Below are 24,230 nucleotides of genomic sequence, written 5' to 3' on the forward strand. Positions count from 1 at the left end.
TAGAGAAACTGTTACAGGTCAGATAATCAACACAGACATTACCAGCCCCTAGAGAGACTGTTTACAGGTCAGATAATCAACACAGACATTACCAGCCCCTAGAGAGACTGTTACAGGACAGATAATCAACACAGACATTACCAGCCCCTAGAGAGACTGTTACAGGTCAGATAATCAACACAGACATTACCAGCCCCTAGAGAGACTGTTACAGGACAGATAATCAACACAGACATTACCAGCCCCTAGAGAGACTGTTACAGGACAGATAATCAACACAGACATTACCAGCCCCTAGAGAGACTGTTACAGGACAGATACTCAACACAGTAACTACTCTACACATAAATCCCTTTTGAGGGTGTGTGTGTGATGAGGGTGTGTGTGTGATGTTGTTAGTCTGTCAGACAGGCGTGGAGAAGACTAACAAGCGATCATTAAATCACAAGTTTACTAAAGCTGCTGTAGATATCCTTGAGCGAGAGGGAGAGGAGATGGGAGGGAGGGATGGGAGAGGAGGAGGGAGGGGGGAGAGAGAGGGAGGAAGGGAGGGGTTTCTGAGACACTCTTCTTTGCCCTACCAGTGGTCCATCACTGCCTGGGTTGTATTGAATGTGCTGGGTCACTGAGGGTGCTCTTAGCTGTGGTTACTAGACGATGGATGTTGAATGTTTCATTGTTCAGGGTCTGGAAGTTGGCCGTGTGCTCCGCCAAGACAACAACGCAGAGGAAACACTGTTCTGTCTGTCTTCAGCATGTTGAGTTGAATAACGGTGATGGTTGACTAATGTCCTCTCTCTCTCCCCCTACCCTCCCCCCTCCCCTCTATCCCCCCTCCCTCCATGCTCCCTCTCCTCCCCCACCCCCTCTCTCTCGCTCCAGAACGGCGAGGCCCGACTGGGCCCTCCCATCATCATGTGTACCCGTCCATACCCAGACTGCAGTGTGGAGCAGGGGGAGTGTTGTGACATGGACAGCACCAATGAGAGCGGGGTGGGCTCTGACACCTCTGACGGGGGGCGGAGCAACGAGAAGGAGGAGGGGCTAGGCGGACTGTTCAACAAGTAAGTGTGACGTTATGATGTCACAGATTATACCGGTTATTGATTTTCAATCAGCTTTTTGCCACGATCTATCTGACCATGCCTGTAGTAGCCCCAACCTGCCATAAGCACTTCTTGTCGACTAGTTGGACTGCTATTGGCTAGGTGGAATGGGCCCTCTGATAGGCTAGGTGGAATTGGCTCCATATTGCTGTACTCCAGACAGTGTTTTCAGATGTTCTGAGTTTCTAGGGAAGAGGTATTCAAATCTTATCCAACAAGTTCCAGAGTACTGCTGGTTTTCTGTTCTACCTGATAGTTAATATCACCCACCTGGTGTCCCAGGTCTAAATCAGTCCCTGATCATTAATATCACCCACCTGGTGTCCCAGGTCTAAATCAGTCCCTGATCATTAATATCACCCACCTGGTGTCCCAGGTCTAAATCAGTCCCTGATCATTAATATCACCCACCTGGTGTCCCAGGTCTAAATCAGTCCCTGATCATTAATATCACCCACCTGGTGTCCCAGGTCTAAATCAGTCCCTGATTACAGGGGAGGTATGAACAAAAACAGTAGAAATGTCTTCCAGGTTCAGATGAGAATTTGAGGGGCCTAGGAGATGGGGAGTACGGTTGAGGGGCCCAGGAGATGGGGAGTACGGTTGAGGGGCCCAGGAGATGGGGAGTACGGTTGAGGGGCCCAGGAGATGGGGAGTACGGTTGAGGGGCCCAGGAGATGGGGAGTACGGTTGAGGGGCCCAGGAGATGGGGAGTACGGTTGAGGGGCCCAGGAGATGGGGAGTACGGTTGAGGGGCCCAGGAGATGGGGAGTACGGGACCGTTTGGGACAGGGGCCATACTGATTCATACGTTGACTCATGTTCTTTGTGTTCTGATTGGCTGTAGTTCTGGCCAGCTGATTGGCTCGGCTTCTGCGTCTGTCTTCTCGGGGGAGGAGCAGTTTGAGGACTACGGAGAGGGGGAGGACGTGGACTACACTCCCAGCAGCCCTTGTCCCGACGATGACGCGCGCACCAACGTCTTCTCAGACCTCGGCTCCTCTCTGCCCTCCAGGTCAGTGGCACATAGAGGAAACTCACACAGCGAACAGTACATTCATCAATGACAGTTGGCCCCCAATGACTGACACACACTGCACACTAGAACCCTTTACATGCTACAACAACAACCGCTCTTCACCTTTCAGCCATTCATGTGTAACAGGAAGGAAACCTATTGCTCTGCTCTATTGACAGATACAAAGAACCGTGTCTAATTAGTCTCTTTCTGTCTCTCTCTCCCCCCTTGTCTCTCTGTCTCTCTTTCTCTCTCTCCCTCCCCCTTGTCTGTCTGTCTGTCTGTCTGTCTGTCTGTCTGTCTGTCTGTCTGTCTGTCTGTCTGTCTGTCTCGCTCTGTCTCGCTCTGTCTCGCTCTGTCTCGCTCTGTCTCGCTCTGTCTGTCTGTCTGTCTGTCTGTCTGTCTGTCTGTCTGTCTGTCTGTCTGTCTGTCTGTCTGTCTGTCTGTCTGTCTGTCTGTCTGTCTGTCTGTCTGTCTTGCTCTGTCTCGCTCTGTCTCCCCCCTTTCCCTCCCTGTAGTGCTGGTCAGACCCCTCTGAAGATGTGTCACCTGTACAACAGTGATGTGTTGGATGTATATTGTTCTCAGTGCTATAAGAAGGTTAACCTGCTCAACGACCTGGAGGCCAGGCTCAACAACCTCAGAGCCAACAGGTAACACACACACACACACACACACACACACACACACACACACACACACACACACACACACACACACACACACACACACACAAAAGCACGCCGGGCACACATATACACTACCGTTCAAAAGTTTGGGGTCACTTAGAAATGTCCTTGTTTTTGATAGAAAAGCGAACATTTTTGTCCATTAAAATAACATCAAATTGATCAGAAATACAGTGTAGACATTGTTAATGTTGTAAATGACTATTGTAGCTGGAAACGGCAGATTTTTTAAATGGAATATCTACATAGGCGAACAGAGGCCCATTATCAGCAACCATCACTTCTGTGTTCCAATGGCACATTGTGTTCGCTAATCCAAGTTTATAATTTTAAAAGACTAATTGATCATTAGAAAACCCTTTTGCAGTTATGTTAGCACATCTGAAAACTGTTGTCCTGATTAAAGATGCAATAAAACTGGCGTTCATTAGACTAGTTGAGTATCTGGAGCATCAGCATTTGTGGGTTTAATTACAGGCTCAAAATGGCCAAAAACATAGCACTTTCTTCTGAAACTCGTCAGTCTATTCTTGTTCTGAGAAATGAAGGCTATTCCATGCGAGAAATTGCCAAGAAACTGAAGATCTCGTACAACCTCTCTGAGGTCATTAAAGATCCCATGGCACTTATCGTGTGTTAACCCCGGTGTCCTGGCTAAATTCCCAATCTGGCCCTCATACCATCACGGTCACCTAATAATCCCCAGTTTACAATTGGCTCATTCATCCCCCTCCTCTCCCCTGTAACTATTCCCCAGGTTGTTGCTGTGAATGAGAACGTGTTCTCAGTCAACTTACCTGGTAAAATAACGAATAAATAAAAAAATAACGCTGTGTACTACTCCCTTCACAGAACAGCGCAAACTGGCTCTAACCAGAATAGAAAGAGGAGTGGGAGGCCCCGGTGCACAACTGAGTAAGAGGACAAGTACATTAGAGTGTCTAGTTTGAGAAACAGACGCCTCACAAGTCCTCAACTGGCAGCTTCATTAAATAGTACCCACAAAACACCTGTCTCAACGTCAACAGTGAAGAGAGATGCAGAAAAAAATGTAAGATGCTGGAGGAATGCTTGACGCCATCTGTCAAGCATGGTAGAGGCAATGTGCTGGTCTGGGGGTGCTTTGGTGGTGGTAAAGTGGGATATTTGTACAGGGTAAAAGGGATCTTAAAGAAGGAAGGCTATCACTCCATTTTGCAATGCCATGCCATACCCTGTGGACGGCGCTTAATTGGAGCCAATTTCCTCCGACAACAGGACAATGACCCAAAGCACAGCTCCAAACTATGCAAGAACTATTTAGGGAAGAAGCAGTCAGCTGGTATTCTGTCTAAAATGGAGTGGCCAGCACAGTCACTGGATCTCAGCCCTATTGAGCTGTTGTGGGAGCAGCTTCACCGTATGGTACGTAAGAAGTGCCCATCAAGCCAATCCAATTTGTGGGAGGTGCTTCAGGAAGCATGGGGTGAAATCTCTTCAGATTACCTCAACAAATTGACAACTAGAATGCCAAAGGTCTGCAAGGCTGCACATGGAAGATTCTTTGATGAAAGCAAAGTTTGAAGAACACAATTATTATTTCAATTATAAATAATTATTTATAACCTTGTCAACGTCTTGACTAATATTTCCTATTCATTTTGCAACTCATTTATTTTCATGTATGTTTTCATGGGAAACAAGGACATTTAGAAGTCACCCCAAACATATGAACGGTAGTGTACTTTCTGCTTCATACCACCACCTCTCTCTCTCCTTGAAATACATGAGAAAACCTTGCTGCTCTTTAGTGAATCTCCCATCGTAGTACTAGCCTATTCACTAAGCCATTTCCACTGAAGGGGATGCCTACCACACACACACACACACACGCACACACAGTCACTTTGTAGTGGATACCTACAGTACCATGCTACAGTACAGATTAGCTCTCACTGCCAGTGGTGTTTACTATAAAGCAGACCCCTTCTCCCTATTCTCTCTCTCCCTATTCTCTCTCTCTCTCTCTCTCTCTCTCTCTCTCTCTCTCTCTCTCTCTCTCTCTCTCTCTCTCTCTCTCTCTCTCTCTCTCTCTCTCTCTCTCTCTCTCTCTCTCTCTCTCTCTCTCTCTCTCTCTCTCTCTCTCTCTCTCTCTCTCTCTCTCTCTCTCTCTCTCTCTCTCTCTCTCTCCTCCTTTTCTAGGGAAAGAGATTTGTTAAGGGCAGAGTTGTTACCATAGCAACTGCATCCCAGTTAGACACAGGCTGGGTTAAATTGGGCAGAAGGGAAAGGGGGGGTGTGTCTATGGAGGGGGTAGGATGTATTCTGCAGTGTATTCTGGAGGGGGATGAGGGCTTTCAGTAAATACTTGGTGTTCCCTAATGCTGTGGTCTGTTACTGCAGATTCTATGGTTCAGGTGTTATTGGCCTGAGAAATGGACATAGAAGTGGACATAGAAGTGGACATAGAAGTGGACATAGAAGTGGACATAGAAGTGGACATAGAAGTGGACATAGAAATTGACATAGAAGTGGACATAGAGGTGGCCATAGAAATACAATTGATAGAATAGATGCCATTTTATCACCATGGTTAGTGTTGGGTAGTTTAGATGGCACCAGGCTTCTAAACCTGTCTTAACCCTGCTCCACCCTGACCCCGTTCACCAGCCAGGCTTCTAAACCTGTCTTAACCCTGCTCCACCCTGACCCCGTTCACCAGCCAGGCTTCTAATCCTGTCTTAACCCTGCTCCACCCTGACCCCGTTCACCAGCCAGGCTTCTAAACCTGTCTTAACCCTGCTCCACCCTGACCCCGTTCACCAGCCAGGCTTCTAAACCTGTCTTAACCCTGCTCCACCCTGACCCCGTTCACCAGCCAGGCTTCTAAACCTGTCTTAACCCTGCTCCACCCTGACCCCGTTCACTAGCCAGGCTTCTGAACCTGTCTTAACCCTGCTCCACCCTGACCCCGTTCACCAGCCAGGCTTCTAAACCTGTCTTAACCCTGCTCCACCCTGACCCCGTTCACCAGCCAGGCTTCTAATCCTGTCTTAACCCTGCTCCACCCTGACCCCGTTCACCAGCCAGGCTTCTAAACCTGTCTTAACCCTGCTCCACCCTGACCCCGTTCACCAGCCAGGCTTCTAAACCTGTCTTAACCCTGCTCCACCCTGACCCCGTTCACCAGCCAGGCTTCTAAACCTGTCTTAACCCTGCTCCACCCTGACCCCGTTCACTAGCCAGGCTTCTGAACCTGTCTTAACCCTGCTCCACCCTGACCCCGTTCACCAGCCAGGCTTCTGGACCTGTCTTAACCCTGCTCCACCCTGACCCCGTTCACCAGCCAGGCTTCTGAACCTGTCTTAACCCTGCTCCACCCTGACCCCGTTCACCAGCCAGGCTTCTAAACTTGTCTTAACCCTGCTCCACCCTGACCCCGTTCACCAGCCAGGCTTCTGGACCTGTCTTAACCCTGCTCCACCCTGACCCCGTTCACCAGCCAGGCTTCTAAACCTGTCTTAACCCTGCTCCACCCTGACCCTGTTCACCAGCCAGGCTTCTAAACCTGTCTTAACCCTGCTCCACCCTGACCCCGTTCACCAGCCAGGCTTCTAAACCTGTCTTAACCCTGCTCCACCCTGACCCCGTTCACCAGCCAGGCTTCTGGACCTGTCTTAACCCTGCTCCACCCTGACCCCGTTCACCAGCCAGGCTTCTGGACCTGTCTTAACCCTGCTCCACCCTGACCCCGTTCACCAGCCAGGCTTCTAAACCTGTCTTAACCCTGCTCCACCCTGACCCCGTTCACCAGCCAGGCCTCTAAACCTGTCTAAACCCTGTTCCACCCTGACCCCGTTCACCAGCCAGGCCTCTAAACCTGTCTTAACCCTGCTCCACCCTGACCCCGTTCACTAGCCAGGCTTCTGAACCTGTCTTAACCCTGCTCCACCCTGACCCCGTTCACCAGCCAGGCTTCTAAACCTGTCTTAACCCTGCTCCACCCTGACCCCGTTCACCAGCCAGGCTTCTAAACCTGTCTTAACCCTGCTCCACCCTGACCCCGTTCACTAGCCAGGCTTCTGAACCTGTCTTAACCCTGCTCCACCCTGACCCCGTTCACCAGCCAGGCTTCTAAACCTGTCTTAACCCTGCTCCACCCTGACCCCGTTCACTAGCCAGGCTTCTGAACCTGTCTTAACCCTGCTCCACCCTGACCCCGTTCACCAGCCAGGCTTCTAAACCTGTCTTAACCCTGCTCCACCCTGACCCCGTTCACCAGCCAGGCTTCTGAACCTGTCTTAACCCTGCTCCACCCTGACCCCGTTCACCAGCCAGGCTTCTGGACCTGTCTTAACCCTGCTCCACCCTGACCCCGTTCACCACGGCAGGATTGCTGTATGGACCAAAGTCTACTTCACATCTCCCTTATATTGTTTTGTTCACCATAGCAACTGTCCGTCATGCTCTCTTGAATCACTGGTTCAATCACTGCACCCTATTCCCTGTATAGTGCACTACTTTAGACCAGGCCCATAGGGCTCTGTAGGGAATAGGGTGCCATTTGTACCACAGTCACACCATGTTGTTGATGAGCCAGGTAGAGGTCAGGCTAGATGGGATGTCTCTCTCTGTTCTGTGTGTTGTGTTTCTATGGTTACACTCCATTTGAGATGAGATGTGGTGTGTGAGACTCTCCTATAATGCTGGTTAGTTTAGCTATGGTTACAACACACACACACACACACACACACACACACACACACACACACACACACACACACACACACACACACACACACACACACACACACACTCTGTGGTCATGTATTTTACTTGAGGATGCTTTAACACAGTAATGAGTGTAAAGCTGATGTGTGTCTCAGGGAGAGTGTGTGTGAGACATCTGTGTCTCAGGGTGTTCATGCCTGGCAGGCTGTGTGTGTGTGTGTGTGTGTGTGTTATGTAAAAGCAGGTCAGGTACTAATAGGATCCTAGCCCAGGACGGCCCAGGACATTACTCAGGTGATCTATATATAGCGTGGTTCTCCCTGATGTCACCACAGCCTTCCTCTTGTTATCTAATCTACCTCACTAATCCCTGCCTGGCACTGACGTAACTACCGACCCTGACCCCGTTCACCAGCCAGGCTTCTAAACCTGTCTTAACCCTTCTCCACCCTGACCCCGTTCACCAGCCAGGCTTCTAAACCTGTCTTAACCCTGCTCCACCCTGACCCCGTTCACCAGCCAGGCTTCTAAACCTGTCTTAACCCTGCTCCACCCTGACCCTGTTCACCAGCCAGGCTTCTAAACCTGTCTTAACCCTGCTCCACCCTGACCCCGTTCACCAGCCAGGCTTCTAAACCTGTCTTAACCCTGCTCCACCCTGACCCCGTTCACCAGCCAGGCTTCTAAACCTGTCTTAACCCTGCTCCACCCTGACCCCGTTCACCAGCCAGGCTTCTAAACCTGTCTTAACCCTGCTCCACCCTGACCCCTTTCACCAGCCAGGCTTCTGGACCTGTCTTAACCCTGCTCCACCCTGACCCCGTTCACCAGCCAGGCTTCTAAACCTGTCTTAACCCTGCTCCACCCTGACCCCGTTCACCAGCCAGGCTTCTGGACCAGTTTTAACCCTGCTCCACCCAGACCCCGTTCACCAGCCAGGCTTCTGAACCTGTCTTAACCCTGCTCCACCCTGACCCCGTTCACCAGCCAGGCTTCTAAACCTGTCTTAACCCTACTCCACCCTGACCCCGTTCACCAGCCAGGCTTCTAAACCTGTCTTAACCCTGCTCCACCCTGACCCCGTTCACCAGCCAGGCTTCTAAACCTGTCTTAACCCTGCTCCACCCTGACCCCGTTCACCAGCCAGGCTTCTAAACCTGTCTTAACCCTACTCCACCCTGACCCCGTTCACCAGCCAGGCTTCTAAACCTGTCTTAACCCTGCTCCACCCTGACCCCATTCACCAGCCAGGCTTCTAAACCTGTCTTAACCCTGCTCCACCCTGACCCCGTTCACCAGCCAGGCTTCTAAACCTGTCTTAACCCTGCTCCACCCTGACCCCGTTCACCAGTCAGGCTTCTAAACCTGTCTTAACCCTGGTCCATGCTCTTCCTCGGCTCCCAGTCCCACTCAGCCCTGTTCTTACTATAAAATCAACCCTATACCATGCCCTGTGTTATACACCAACCCTATACCATGCCCTGTGTTATAAACCAACCCTGTACCATGCCCTGTGTTATACACCAACCCTATACCATGCCCTGTGTTATAAACCAACCCTATACCATGCCCTGTGTTATACACCAACCCTATACCATGCCCTGTGTTATAAACCAACCCTATACCATGCCCTGTGTTATACACCAACCCTATACCATGCCCTGTGTTATAAACCAACCCTATACCATGCCCTGTGTTATAAACCAACCCTATACCATGCCCTGTGTTATAAACCAACCCTATACCATGCCCGGTGTTATAAACCAACCCTATACCATGCCCTGTGTTAGAAACCAACCCTATACCATGCCCTGTGTTATACACCAACCCTATACCATGCCCTGTGTTATTAACCAACCCTATACCATGCCCTGTGTTATACACCAACCCTATACCATGCCATGTGTTATTAACCAACCCTATACCATGCCCTGTGTTATTAACCAACCCTATACCATGCCCTGTGTTATAAACCAACCCTATACCATGCCCTGTGTTATAAACCAACCCTATACCATGCCCTGTGTTATAAACCAACCCTATACCATGCCCTGTGTTATAAACCAACCCTATACCATGCCCTGTGTTATAAACCAACCCTATACCATGCCCTGTGTTATAAACCAACCCTATACCATGCCCTGTGTTATAAACCAACCCTATACCATGCCCTGTGTTATAAACCAACCCTATACCATGCCCTGTGTTATAAACCAACCCTATACCATGCCCTGTGTTATAAACCAACCCTATACCATGCCCTGCGTTATAAACCAACCCTATACCATGCCCTGTGTTATAAACCAACCCTATACCATGCTCTGTGTTATAAACCAACCCTATACCATGCCCTGTGTTATAAACAAACCCTATACCATGCCCTGTGATATACCAACCCTATACCATGCCCTGTGTTATAAACCAACCCTATACCATGCCCTGTGTTATACACCAACCCTATACCATGCCCTGTGTTATACACCAACCCTATACCATGCCCTGTGTTATACACCAACCCTATACCATGCCCTGTGTTATAAACCAACCCTATACCATGCCCTGTGTTATAAACCAACCCTATACCATGCCCTGTGTTATCAACCAACCCTATACCATGCCCTGTGTTATACACCAACCCTATACCATGCCCTGTGTTATACACCAACCCTATACCATGCCCTGTGTTATACACCAACCCTATACCATGCCCTGTGTTATAAACCAACCCTATACCATGCCCTGTGTTATAAACCAACCCTATACCATGCCCTGTGTTATAAACCAACCTTATACCATGCCCTGTGTTATAAACCAACCCTATACAATGCCCTGTGTTATAAACCAACCCTATACCATGCCCTGTGTTATTAACCAACCCTATACCATGCCCTGTGTTATAAACCAACCCTATACCATGCCCTGTGTTATAAACCAACCCTATACCATGCCCTGTGTTATAAACCAACCCTATACCATGCCCTGTGTTATAAACCAACCCTATACCATGCCCTGTGTTATAAACCAACCCTATACCATGCCCTGTGTTATACACCAACCCTATACCATGCCCTGTGTTATACACCAACCCTATACCATGCCCTGCGTTATAAACCAACCCTATACCATGCCCTGCGTTATAAACCAACCCTATACCATGCCCTGCGTTAGAAACCAACCCTATACCATGCCCTGTGTTAGAAACCAACCCTATACCGTGCCCTGTGTTAGAAACCAACCCTATACCGTGCCCTGCGTTATAAACCAACCCTATACCGTGCCCTGTGTTATAAACCAACCCTATACCGTGCCCTGTGTTATAAACCAACCCTATACCGTGCCCTGTGTTAGAAACCAACCCTATACCGTGCCCTGTGTTCTAAACCAACCCTATACCATGCCCTGTGTTAGAAACCAACCCTATACCATGCCCTGCGTTATAAACCAACCCTATACCATGCCCTGTGTTATAAACCAACCCTATACCATGCCCTGTGTTAGAAACCAACCCTATACCATGCCCTGTGTTAGAAACCAACCCTATACCATGCCCTGTGTTAGAAACCAACCCTATACCATGCCCTGCGTTATAAACCAACCCTATACCATGCCCTGCGTTATAAACCAACCCTATACCATGCCCTGTGTTATAAACCAACCCTATACCATGCCCTGTGTTATAAACCAACCCTATACCATGCCCTGTGTTATAAACCAACCCTATACCATGCCCTGTGATATACCAACCCTATACCATGCCCTGCGTTAGAAACCAACCCTATACCATGCCCTGCGTTATAAACCAACCCTATACCATGCCCTGTGTTATACACCAACCCTATACCATGCCCTGTGTTATAAACCAACCCTATACCATGCCCTGTGATATACCAACCCTATACCATGCCCTGTGTTAGAAACCAACCCTATACCATGCCCTGCGTTATAAACCAACCCTATACCGTGCCCTGTGTTAGAAACCAACCCTATACCGTGCCCTGTGTTCTAAACCAACCCTATACCGTGCCCTGTGTTAGAAACCAACCCTATACCATGCCCTGCGTTATAAACCAACCCTATACCATGCCCTGTGTTATAAACCAACCCTATACCATGCCCTGTGTTAGAAACCAACCCTATACCATGCCCTGTGTTAGAAACCAACCCTATACCATGCCCTGTGTTAGAAACCAACCCTATACCATGCCCTGCGTTATAAACCAACCCTATACCATGCCCTGCGTTATAAACCAACCCTATACCATGCCCTGTGTTATAAACCAACCCTATACCATGCCCTGTGTTATAAACCAACCCTATACCATGCCCTGTGTTATAAACCAACCCTATACCATGCCCTGTGATATACCAACCCTATACCATGCCCTGCGTTAGAAACCAACCCTATACCATGCCCTGCGTTATAAACCAACCCTATACCATGCCCTGTGTTATACACCAACCCTATACCATGCCCTGTGTTATAAACCAACCCTATACCATGCCCTGTGATATACCAACCCTATACCATGCCCTGTGTTAGAAACCAACCCTATACCATGCCCTGCGTTATAAACCAACCCTATACCATGCCCTGCGTTATAAACCAACCCTATACCATGCCCTGTGTTATAAACCAACCCTATACCATGCCCTGTGTTAGAAACCAACCCTATACCATGCCCTGTGTTATACACCAACCCTATACCATGCCCTGTGTTATACACCAACCCTATACCATGCCCTGTGTTATACACCAACCCTATACCATGCCCTGTGTTATACACCAACCCTATACCATGCCCTGTGTTATAAACCAACCCTATACCATGCCCTGTGTTATAAACCAACCCTATACCATGCCCTGTGTTATAAACCAACCCTATACCATGCCCTGTGTTATACACCAACCCTATACCATGCCCTGTGTTATAAACCAACCCTATACCATGCCCTGTGTTAGAAACCAACCCTATACCATGCCCTGTGTTATACACCAACCCTATACCATGCCCTGTGTTATACACCAACCCTATACCATGCCCTGCGTTATAAACCAACCCTATACCATGCCCTGTGTTATCAACCAACCCTATACCATGCCCTGTGTTATCAACCAACCCTATACCGTGCCCTGTGTTCTAAACCAACCCTATACCGTGCCCTGTGTTAGAAACCAACCCTATACCGTGCCCTGCGTTATAAACCAACCCTATACCATGCCCTGTGTTAGAAACCAACCCTATACCATGCCCTGTGTTAGAAACCAACCCTATACCATGCCCTGTGTTAGAAACCAACCCTATACCATGCCCTGTGTTAGAAACCAACCCTATACCATGCCCTGCATTATAAACCAACCCTATACCATGCCCTGTGTTATAAACCAACCCTATACCATGCCCTGTGTTATACACCAACCCTATACCATGCCCTGTGTTATACACCAACCCTATACCATGCCCTGTGTTATAAACCAACCCTATACCATGCCCTGTGTTATAAACCAACCCTATACCATGCCCTGTGATATACCAACCCTATACCATGCCCTGTGTTAGAAACCAACCCTATACCATGCCCTGCGTTATAAACCAACCCTATACCATGCCCTGCGTTATAAACCAACCCTATACCATGCCCTGCGTTATAAACCAACCCTATACCATGCCCTGCGTTATAAACCAACCCTATACCATGCCCTGTGTTATAAACCAACCCTATACCATGCCCTGTGTTATAAACCAACCCTATACCATGCCCTGTGTTATAAACCAACCCGATACCATGCCCTGTGTTATAAACCAACCCTATACCATGCCCTGTGTTATAAACCAACCCTATACCATGCCCTGTGTTATAAACCAACCCTATACCATGCCCTGTGTTATAAACCAACCCTATACCATGCCCTGTGTTATAAACCAACCCGATACCATGCCCTGTGTTATACACAACCCTATACAGCCCTTATAACCCTACCATGCCCTGTGTTATAAACCAACCCTATACCATGCCCTGTGTTATAAACCAACCCTATACCATGCCCTGTGTTATAAACCAACCCTATACCATGCCCTGTGTTATACACCAACCCTATACCATGCCCTGTGTTAGAAACCAACCCTATACCATGCCCTGTGTTAGAAACCAACCCTATACCATGCCCTGTGTTAGAAACCAACCCTATACCATGCCCTGTGTTAGAAACCAACCCTATACCATGCCCTGTGTTAATAAACCAACCCGATACCATGCCCTGTGTTATAAACCAACCCTATACCATGCCCTGTGTTATAAACCAACCCTATACCATGCCCTGTGTTATAAACCAACCCTATACCATGCCCTGTGTTATAAACCAACCCTATACCATGCCCTGTGTTATACACCAACCCTATACCATGCCCTGTGTTATAAACCAACCCTATACCATGCCCTGTGTTATAAACCAACCCTATACCATGCCCTGTGTTAGAAACCAACCCTATACCATGCCCTGTGTTAGAAACCAACCCTATACCATGCCCTGTGTTAGAAACCAACCCTATACCATGCCCTGTGTTAGAAACCAGCCCTATACCATGCCCTGTGTTAGAAACCAACCCTATACCATGCCCTGTGTTAGAAACCAACCCTATACCATGCCCTGTGTTAGAAACCAACCCTATACCATGCCCTGTGTTAGAAACCAACCCTATACCATGCCCTGTGTTAGAAACCAACCCTATACCATGCCCTGTGTTATAAACCAACCCTATACCATGCCCTGTGTTATACACCAACCCTATACCATGCCCTGTGTTATACACCAACCCTATACCATGCCCTGTGTTATAAACCAACCCTATACCATGCCCTGTGTTATACACCAACCCTATACCATGCCCTGTGTTATAAACCAACCCTATACCATGCCCTGTGTTAGAAACCAACCCTATACCATGCCCTGTGTTAGAAACCAACCCTATACCATGCCCTGTGTTAGAAACCAACCCTATACCATGCCCTGTGTTAGAAACCAACCCTATACCATGCCCTGTGTTAGAAACCAACCCTATACCATGCCCTGTGTTAGAAACCAACCCTATACCATGCCCTGTGTTAGAAACCAACCCTATACCATGCCCTGTGTTATAAACCAACCCTATACCATGCCCTGTGTTATAAACCAACCCTATACCATGCCCTGTGTTATAAACCAACCCTATACCATGCCCTGTGTTATAAACCAACCCTATACCATGCCCTGTGTTATAAACCAACCCTATACCATGCCCTGTGTTATACACCAACCCTATACCATGCCCTGTGTTATACACCAACCCTATACCATGCCCTGTGTTATACACCAACCCTATACCATGCCCTGTGTTATACACCAACCCTATACCATGCCCTGTGTTATAAACCAACCCTATACCATGCCCTGTGTTATAAACCAACCCTATACCATGCCCTGTGTTATACACCAACCCTATACCATGCCCTGTGTTATAAACCAACCCTATACCATAACATTTCTGATTTTCCTGTGTATCTTTTTACAGCCCCAACAGAAAGATATCCAGCACTGCTTTTGGACGGTAAGTTACTGAGATCATCTTTTTACAGCCCCAATAGAAAGGGAGGAGGGAGGGACTGTACTGGGAGGAGGGAGGGACTGTACTGGGAGGAGGGAGGGACTGTACTGGGAGGAGGGAGGGAGGGACTGTACTGGGAGGAGGGAGAAGGACTGTACTGGGAGGAGGGAGAAGGACTGTACTGGGAGGAGGGAGAAGGACTGTACTGGGAGGAGGGAGAAGGACTGTACTGGGAGGAGGGAGAAGGACTGTACTGGGAGGAGGGAGAAGGACTGTACTGGGAGGAGGGAGGGACTGTACTGGGAGGAGGGAGAAGGACTGTACTGGGAGGAGGGAGAAGGACTGTACTGGGAGGAGGGAGAAGGACTGTACTGGGAGGAGGGAGAAGGACTGTACTGGGAGGAGGGAGAAGGACTGTACTGGGAGGAGGGAGAAGGACTGTACTGGGAGGAGGGAGAAGGACTGTACTGGGAGGAGGGAGAAGGACTGTACTGGGAGGAGGGAGAAGGACTGTACTGGGAGGAGGGAGAAGGGCTGTACTGGGAGGAGGGAGAAGGGCTGTACTGGGAGGAGGGAGAAGGACTGTACTGGGAGGAGGGAGAAGGACTGTACTGGGAGGAGGGAGAAGGACTGTACTGGGAGGAGGGAGAAGGACTGTACTGGGAGGAGGGAGAAGGACTGTACTGGGAGGAGGGAGAAGGACTGTACTGGGGTTATCTGATGGATCAGGTGGCTGGTGGAGGGAGAGACTGTACTGTGGTTGTCTGATGGATCAGGTGGCTGGTAGAGGGAGGGACTGTACTGTACTGATGGATCAGGTGGTCTGTTGTTTTAGTCTCTTATCTCCCTATTACACTTTGGGAAAATGTTTATAAAAAAATTCATCACAAAAAGAAGAAAATAATTTAGTTAATTACCCACCTCTTCATCTTTTTCCTCTCCTCCCTTCTCCTCTCTTCCTCTTCCTCCTCTCCTCCCTCTCCTCTCCTCCCTTCTCTTCCTCCTCTCATCCCTCTCATCCCTTCTCCTCTCTTCCTCTTCCTCCTCTCCTCCCTCTCCTCTTCCTCCTCTCCTCTCTTCCTCCTCCTCTCCTCTACAGTCAGTTGTTCCAACACAACCACAGTGCTTTTAGCAGCAGTCAGGGAAGCACAGAGGACCTGTTCAGAGACTCCATCGACTCTTGTGATGTGGACATTACTGAGAAGGTAAACACACACTGTACAGACACACACACACAAGGGACCGTACCCCCGAAACATACATTTTACTCTGTAAATGAACTGCTATGATTATTATTATCCCACAATTAAAAATACCTCTTTCATATAAGAATTTTATTTCAGGCCTAACAGCCAAATCCATCCCCTGGACAGGACACTGGACTACCACAGGGCTTTACCCTCTGGACACTAGACTACCACAGGGCTTTACCCCCTGGACAGGACACTAGACTACCACAGGGCTTTACCCTCTGGACACTAGACTACCACAGGGCTTTACCCTCTGGACACTAGACTACCACAGGGCTTTACCCCCTGGACAGGACACTAGACTACCACAGGGATTTACCCCCTGGACAGGACACTAGACTACCACAGGGCTTTACCCTCTGGACACTAGACTACCACAGGGCTTTACCCTCTGGACACTAGACTACCACAGGGCTTTACCCCCTGGACAGGACACTAGACTACCACAGGGCCTTACCCCCTGGACAGGACACTAGACTATCACAGGGCTTTACCCCCTGGACACTAGACTACCACAGGGCTTTACCCCAAATCCACTCCTTGGCTGAATAGGGAGGCATCGGGTCCCGTTTCTTTGGTCTCACCTGTACCTATGTGTCTGTCCTCAGGTGAGTTACCTGGAGAAGAAGGTGACAGAGCTGGAGAATGACAGTCTGGCTAATGGAGACCTCAAGTCTAAACTCAAACAGGGCAACACCCAGCTAGTACACAGGTGAGATATACTGTATATACACCAGACCTGGGTTCAAATACTACAGGAAATATCTCAATTACTTTCACATAAATTCAGATATATTTTCAATATTGTAATGTATTTGGAAATACACTTGGAAAGTATTTGATAGAATTTTCAAATACTTATTTCAAATACTATTTTCAAATACCTGGGTTAAATGCATAGGAGTGTATTTAAGTTGGTGTATTTTAGTGTTTGAAATACAATTTTGCAGACTATTTGGTTTTTACAATAACTATTCAAATACTCAAATAGAAGTACTTGTTTTGGTCTGTGTATTTGAAAATGCAGTAGTCAAATACACAGAAGTACTTTAAATAGCAGATAACATTAGTGTAAACCTCTGAATAGAAAGACAGGACGGGATTCAATCAAAGACACGTTGTTGACAAGTGACACTTGACATTTAAAGGTCATTTAGACTTGACCTGACACCTGCAGTGTTTACCGTAAAATCCCATCTCTGCTAACGTCAGGGAAATGTCCTTTATATGGTGCATTGTTGATAGTGTTGACGACTTGCCTCTGATTGAATCGCGGCCACACTGTCTTTAAGACTTGTGTTGGTATTTATTACACTTGTGTAATGACGATGTTGTGTCTCTCTGTCTCCCAGGGTTCATGAGTTGGAGGAGCAGCTGAAGGACCAGGAGAGCAGAGCAGAACAGACCCTGCAGGAAGAGACACATAGACACAGAGAGACCTACTGCAAGATGGAGAGAGACAAGAACACTGACATAGAGCTGCTCAGTAACAGGTACACACTTGAGTTTTTCTGGTGCAATGAAATAGTCCCAAAAGTCCAAGCGAAATTAAGCGCACCTTAGTAACGCACAGGAACACCACCTTAGTAACGCACAGGAACGCCACCTTAGTAACGCACAGGAACGCCACCTTAGTAACGCACAGGAACGCCACCTTAGTAACGCACAGGAACGCCACCTTAGTAACGCACAGGAACGCCACCTCAGTAACGCACAGGAACGGCACCTTAGTAACGCACAGGAACGCCACCTTAGTAACGCACAGGAACGCCACCTTAGTAACGCACAGGAACGCCACCTTAGTAACGCACAGGAACGCCACCTTAGTAACGCACAGGAACACCTTAGTAACGCACAGGAACGCCACCTTAGTAACGCCACCTTAGTAACGCACAGGAACGCCACCTTAGTAACGCACAGGAACTCCACCTTAGTAACGAACAGCTGTGAATTGGTAGTAGAAATGGTAGATATCTGGGTAACTGTTTTCTCTACAGAGTTCAGCAGCTGGAGGAGGAGAATGGAGAGATGAAACTGAACGTGTGTAAACTGAAGTCTCAGACTGAGAAACTAGACCAGGTGGGTGGTCATTCTGTCTGTCTGTCTGTCTGTCTGGCTGTCTGTCTGTCTGTCTGTCTGTCTGTCTGTCTGTCTGTCGATAACTCTCCTCCCTCTCCCTCTCTCCCTCTCTCCCTCTCTCCCCTCTCCCAGGAGAAGCAGCGTATGACAGACCGGTTAGAGGACACCAGTCTGAGGCTGAAGGATGAGATGGACCTCTACAGGAAGATGATGGACAAGCTGTGGCAGAACAGACATGAATTCCAGAAGGAGAGAGAGGCCATGCAAGAGGTACGGACACACACAATATAATTGTAATATATTTTCCTCCATTCGTTCCAATTGCACTCAACTGCTTTAGTGACCAAATTCACCATCTTCTGTATTTTAACGTTTAACCACCTAGGAAACTACATTGATGTGACAGACAAACTCTCTCTCTCTCCCTCTCTCTCTCCCTCTGTCCGTCCCTCCCTCCCTCTCTCTCCCTCTGTCCGTCCCTCCCTCTCCCTCCCTCCCTCTCCCTCCCTCTCTCCGTCCCTCCCTCTCTCCGTCCCTCCCTCTCTCCGTCCCTCCCTCTCTCCGTCCCTCCCTCTCTCCATCTCTCCCTCCCTCTCTCCCCCTCCATCTCTCCATCTCTCCCTCCCTCTCTCCCCCTCCGTCCCTCTGTCCATCTCTCGCTCTCTCTCTCTCTCTCTCCCCCTCCCCCCTCCCCTCTCTCTCTCTCCCCCTCCACCCTCCCCTCTCTCTCTCTCCCCCTCCACCCTCCCCTCTCTCTCTCTCCCCCTCCACCCTCCCCTCTCTCTCTCTCCCCCTCCACCCTCCCCTCTCTCATCTCTCTCCCCCTCCACCCCCCCCTCTCTCCATCTCTCTCCCCCTCCACCCCGCCTCTCTCCATCTCTCTCCCCCTCCCTCCCTCCATCTTTGTAGTTGATAGAGGACCTGCGTCGGGAGTTGGAGCACCTGCAGCTGTTTAAGCTGGGTTCAGAGGCGGGGCGGGGGGCGGGGCTATCAGAATACAACGCCAAGACACGGGAAATAGAGATGGAGCATGAGGTCAAGAGACTCAAACAGGTGAGGTACACACACACACAGAACGTGTACACACACACAGACACACACACACGCACACACAGAATGTGTACACACACACGCTGAACGTGTACACACACACACACACACACAAAGACTGACCAGGTGAATCCAGGTGAAAGCTATGATCCCTTATTGATGTCACTTGTTAAATCCACTTCAATCAGTGTAGATGAAGGGGAGGAGACCTGGTTAAAGAAGGATTTTTAAGCCTTGAGACAATTGAGACAAGGATAGTGTATGTGTTGCCATTCAGAGGGTGAATGGGCAAGACAAAAGATTTAAGTGCCTTTGAAGGGGTATGGTGGTAGGTACCAGGCGCACCGGTTTGTGTCAAGAACTGTAACGCTGCAGGGTTTTTCATGAGCAACAGTTTCCTGTGTGTATCAAGAATGGTCCACCACCTAAAGGACATCCAGCCAACTGGACACCACTGTGGGATGTATTGGAGTCAACATGGGCCAGCATCCCTGTGGAACGCTTTCAACACCTTGTAGAGTTCATTCCCCGACTAATTGAGGCTGTTCTGGGGGCAAAAGGTGGTGCAACTCAATATGAGGAAGGTGTTCAATATTAGACACATTTTCTCAGAGTTTATATTCTTACTCCTCTTTCTCCTTCCTCTCCCTCTTCCCCCTCCCTCCCTCTCTCCACCCACTCCCCCCCCCCCCCCCTCTACCTCTACCTCTACCTCTCTCTCCACTCCCTCCCTCCCTCCTCTTCCTTCCCCCCTCCCTCCCTCCCTCTCTCTCCACCCCCCCTCTCCCTCTCTCTCCACCCTACAGGAGAACTTTAAGCTGCGGGACCAGAACGATGACCTGAACAGTCAGATCCTCAGTCTGAGTCTGTATGAAGCTAAGAACCTGTTTGCCAGCCACACCAAGGCCCAGTCACTGGCTGCTGAGATAGACAACGCTTCTAGGGACGAGGTGAGAGGGTCTGACAGTGGGGTGGAGTGGGGTAGAGGGGTGGAGTGGGGTGGGGTGGTGTGGAGTGGTGTGGGGTGGAGTGGTGTGGTGTGGAGTGGTGTGGTGTGGAGTGGTGTGGTGTAGAGTGGTGTGGAGTGGAGTGGTGTGGTGTGGAGTGGTGTGGAGTGGTGTGGAGTGGTGTGGAGTGGTGTAGAGTGGTGTAGAGTGGTGTGGAGTGGCATACAGAAATCAGCAGGAGAGGGGACGGTTTAGCTACAGGCTCATGTTAGTCACTTTGTGTCAAATGTCATTTTATTTGTTTAAAAAATCTCTATCTTTTGATTGACATTCTCTCTCGTTCTCGCTCTCCCCCTTCCCTCCCTCCCTCCCTCTCGCCTTTCCCTCCCTCTCCCTCCTGTTCTCCTCCTCCTCCCTCGTCTCCTCTAGTTGGTGGATGCTCTGAAGGAACAGGAGTGTGTTAACTTCCGTCTGAGACAGTATATGGATAAAATCATCCTGGCCATTCTGGACCACAACCCCTCTATCCTGGAGATCAAGAGTAACAGTTAAACACTCACTCACAAACACACACACACACACTCACACACACACTCTCACTCACTCACACACACACTCTCACTCACACGCACACACACACACACTCACACTCTCACACACACACACACACACACACACACACACACACACACACACACACACACACACACACACACACACACACACACACACACACACACACACACACACACACACACACACACTCTCACACTCACTCACATTTACTCACACTCACTCACACTCACTCACACTCACTCACACTCACTCACACTCACTCACAAACACACACACACACACCTACTCTCACACTCACACACACTTCCACGCCTGGGGATGGGACAGAACTCAAAACAACTGACAGCTGTCTGTGGTTTACAGCTGAAACTCGCCGTCTACTCTATCTGTCAATCAACTGTTAGATGTCCCGCCTCCTTTTATCTATCCCACCAATGATGAACTGTTATTATGTTGCCAAGAAAAGAAACGGTGGTATTGAATGACACTAACTGGATGATATTGTGTTGGAGTAACTAACTGGAGAATAGTAGTAGTATCATGGTGTTCACTTTATGATGATGATGATGATGATTCTACATTATGTAGACACACTCCCTCTGGGTTCACTAGCTCCAGTATGACTGTCCATTAGCCTAGAATGATGTCAACATTTATTACTGATTTAACAATGTGAATATTTGCAAACCAGAGCGCCACTTTTGATTGGCTAACTGAGCTGTTCAATCGCATTCAAAAGTGGGTAAAGGTCGTAGGTGAGCGGATGAGGAAGTAACAGATAGTGGGTAGGTGAAGGAAAGGACTTTTAAGATTCCTCGGGTTAAGATCTGATAGCTTGGTAGAGATGGAGTCGTTGGCCATATTGGGGCCGTTCTGATGTTTGATGACAGGATACAGTATCATCAACAGTGAGGTGTGCAACAGGGACCACGGGTGTGTCTCAATAGTCACTTCCTCTTCTTGTCTTCTCTTTCATCGGCAGTGACAGGACAGGTGAACGCTGCTCGACTCAGATATTTCCTTTCACCTGTCCTGTCTTCTCTGATCAGTGCAAATCAAGGAAAGGAAAGGAAATTAAGGAAAGGAAGTTAAGGAGATGAGGCCACTTCAGACCACTGAGACTCACCCCAAGTTTAGTCTCCACACTGATTCCTCTGGTCGGGGGACGTGAAGGTTTATAACTTCTGATTCTATGACCCAGTTACTCTCTGGGCGTGAAGGTTATAACTTGTTATGAAGTGTCATGACCTGTCATAAGCATTTAAGACGGGCGTCGTACTGGTGTCATAGCGTTGTTTATAGGCTTAACGATGCAAAGTGAACAAAGTGTTATAAATAATGGCACCCTATTCCCTTTATAGTGCACTACTTTGGACCAGGCCCAATGACTCCCTGCTCCCTTTATAGTGCACTACTTTGGACCAGGCCCAATGACTCCCTGTTCCCTTTATAGTGCACTACTTTGGACCAGGCCCAATGACTCCCTATTCCCTTTATAGTGCACTACTTTGGACCAGGCCCAATGACTCCCTGTTCCCTTTATAGTGCACTACTTTGGACCAGGCCCAATGACTCCCTATTCCCTTTATAGTGCACTACTTTGGACCAGGGCCCAATGGTACCCTGTTCCCTTTATAGTGCACTACTTTGGACCAGGGCCCATAGGGATTAGGGTGCCATTAGGGATGCATAGACAGTGTAGGTACTACTAGGAGTGTAACCAGCTTGTTGTGCTATATAGTAATGTATAACCACCGTGCACAGAGTTACGTGTTGATGTAGAAGCACAAGACGAGCGTAGTAGGGAAACGCATTGTATTACGGTCCTCATGTAATTCTACACTGAAAACATAGGGTCCTGTTCAATAGGGATACATTGTTTTGAAACTGAGTCGAACGGTACAAGTACTTACCTGAACTTGTCCAATAAGAACAAATGATTTTGGTTATCCGTTGCAAAACGTTTTGCTACGTTGTGCCCTAGTGAACACGACCCACCCAGGACTTGAAAAAGGCCAACGACAGGTATCAATGTGGTGGTTATTTAGGGGAGAAACCTAACGTTCCACTGAAGTCAAAATGTTCACTCAAGTCATGCCTTGATGTAAATGGGAGACGAGGTGAAAATGTTACGTAAATGGAAGTTAGGATTTTCCTCTAAGAGAATAAGTGTCATGAGTTGTTAGGACAATGTCTATAAAGGTTAAATGTTTATTTTTCATACAGATCTATAAAATGATAAACGTTGTGGACGTTTTAAGTTCAGACGGTCTTTTGATCAGACTGGAATGAGGGTAAGGAGATGTCAGAGCAGTGGGGGTGAGATCTGTCCATTATCGAGAACAACATGGTAGTCACTATAATCAATGAATCGCCATGACGATAATCCCTGGATCTAGGGTGGATGGGGGGGGGGGGGGGGGGGGGCAGCTCATATATAGAGTGTATAGGTTCTGTAATACCTATAGATTGAGAGAGCTATTTTCTGTGTATGTCATGATTGTACTGTGCCACACACACACACACACACACACACACACACACACACACACACACACACACCACAGTAGCTTGTTGAATTCACTGTACTGTAGATGGATAGATAGCCACGACTTCAGGTCATTGATTTCACCTGGTTAATAACTGTGTCTCTAAAGAAGAGTCTGTGTAGACAGTCAGTGTGATGTCACACTGACACTAGTTTTGCTTCGTTGCACAAATTACACTAATGAGCAGTTTTCTCATGGTTTCTCATGGTTTCTCATGGGTTTCTCATGGTTTCTCATGGGTTTCTCATGGTTTCTCATGGGTTTCTCATGGTTTCTCATGGGTTTCTCATGGTTTCTCATGGGTTTCTCATGGGTTTCTCATGGTTTCTCATGGGTTTCTCATGGTTTCTCATGTTTTTGCATGGGTTTCTCATGTTTTTGCATGGGTTTCTCATGTTTTTGCATGGGTTTCTCATGGTTTCTCATGGTTTTTTCATGATTTCTCCATGTTCTCTCATGGTTTTGCATGGTTTCTCATGGTTTCTCATGGTTTTTTCATGATTTCTCCATGTTCTCTCATGGTTTTGCATGGTTTCTCATGGTTTCTCATGGTTTTTTCATGATTTCTCCATGTTCTCTCATGGTTTCTCATGTCTTATTCAGTTTCTTGTTTTTCTTTGTGCCTTTTGTAAATGAGCAACGAGGTGTCACCATTAGATTATTTTTCTAGTCATGT

At 48.3% G+C, this 24,230-nt stretch overlaps 1 protein-coding gene across 1 annotated transcript in view; it reads left to right on the forward strand.

The window, feature by feature from the left end:
• Window positions 1-20,981, forward strand: part of rab11fip4a (RAB11 family interacting protein 4 (class II) a) — a 90,604-nt gene extending 69,623 nt beyond the window's left edge. The window contains exons 4-15 of the mRNA XM_038987593.1: window positions 883-1,064; window positions 1,954-2,121; window positions 2,643-2,777; window positions 15,071-15,106; window positions 16,203-16,308; window positions 16,962-17,065; window positions 17,706-17,846; window positions 18,351-18,432; window positions 18,565-18,702; window positions 19,342-19,485; window positions 20,289-20,432; window positions 20,859-20,981. Of these exons, the coding sequence (XP_038843521.1) occupies window positions 883-1,064; window positions 1,954-2,121; window positions 2,643-2,777; window positions 15,071-15,106; window positions 16,203-16,308; window positions 16,962-17,065; window positions 17,706-17,846; window positions 18,351-18,432; window positions 18,565-18,702; window positions 19,342-19,485; window positions 20,289-20,432; window positions 20,859-20,981 (1,503 nt within the window). The remainder of the gene's footprint in view (window positions 1-882; window positions 1,065-1,953; window positions 2,122-2,642; window positions 2,778-15,070; window positions 15,107-16,202; window positions 16,309-16,961; window positions 17,066-17,705; window positions 17,847-18,350; window positions 18,433-18,564; window positions 18,703-19,341; window positions 19,486-20,288; window positions 20,433-20,858) is intronic.
• The last annotated feature ends 3,249 nt before the right edge of the window (window positions 20,982-24,230 follow it).

Source organism: Salvelinus namaycush, unplaced genomic scaffold, assembly GCF_016432855.1.
Source record: "Salvelinus namaycush isolate Seneca unplaced genomic scaffold, SaNama_1.0 Scaffold78, whole genome shotgun sequence".
NCBI classification, from domain to species: Eukaryota; Metazoa; Chordata; class Actinopteri; order Salmoniformes; family Salmonidae; genus Salvelinus; species Salvelinus namaycush.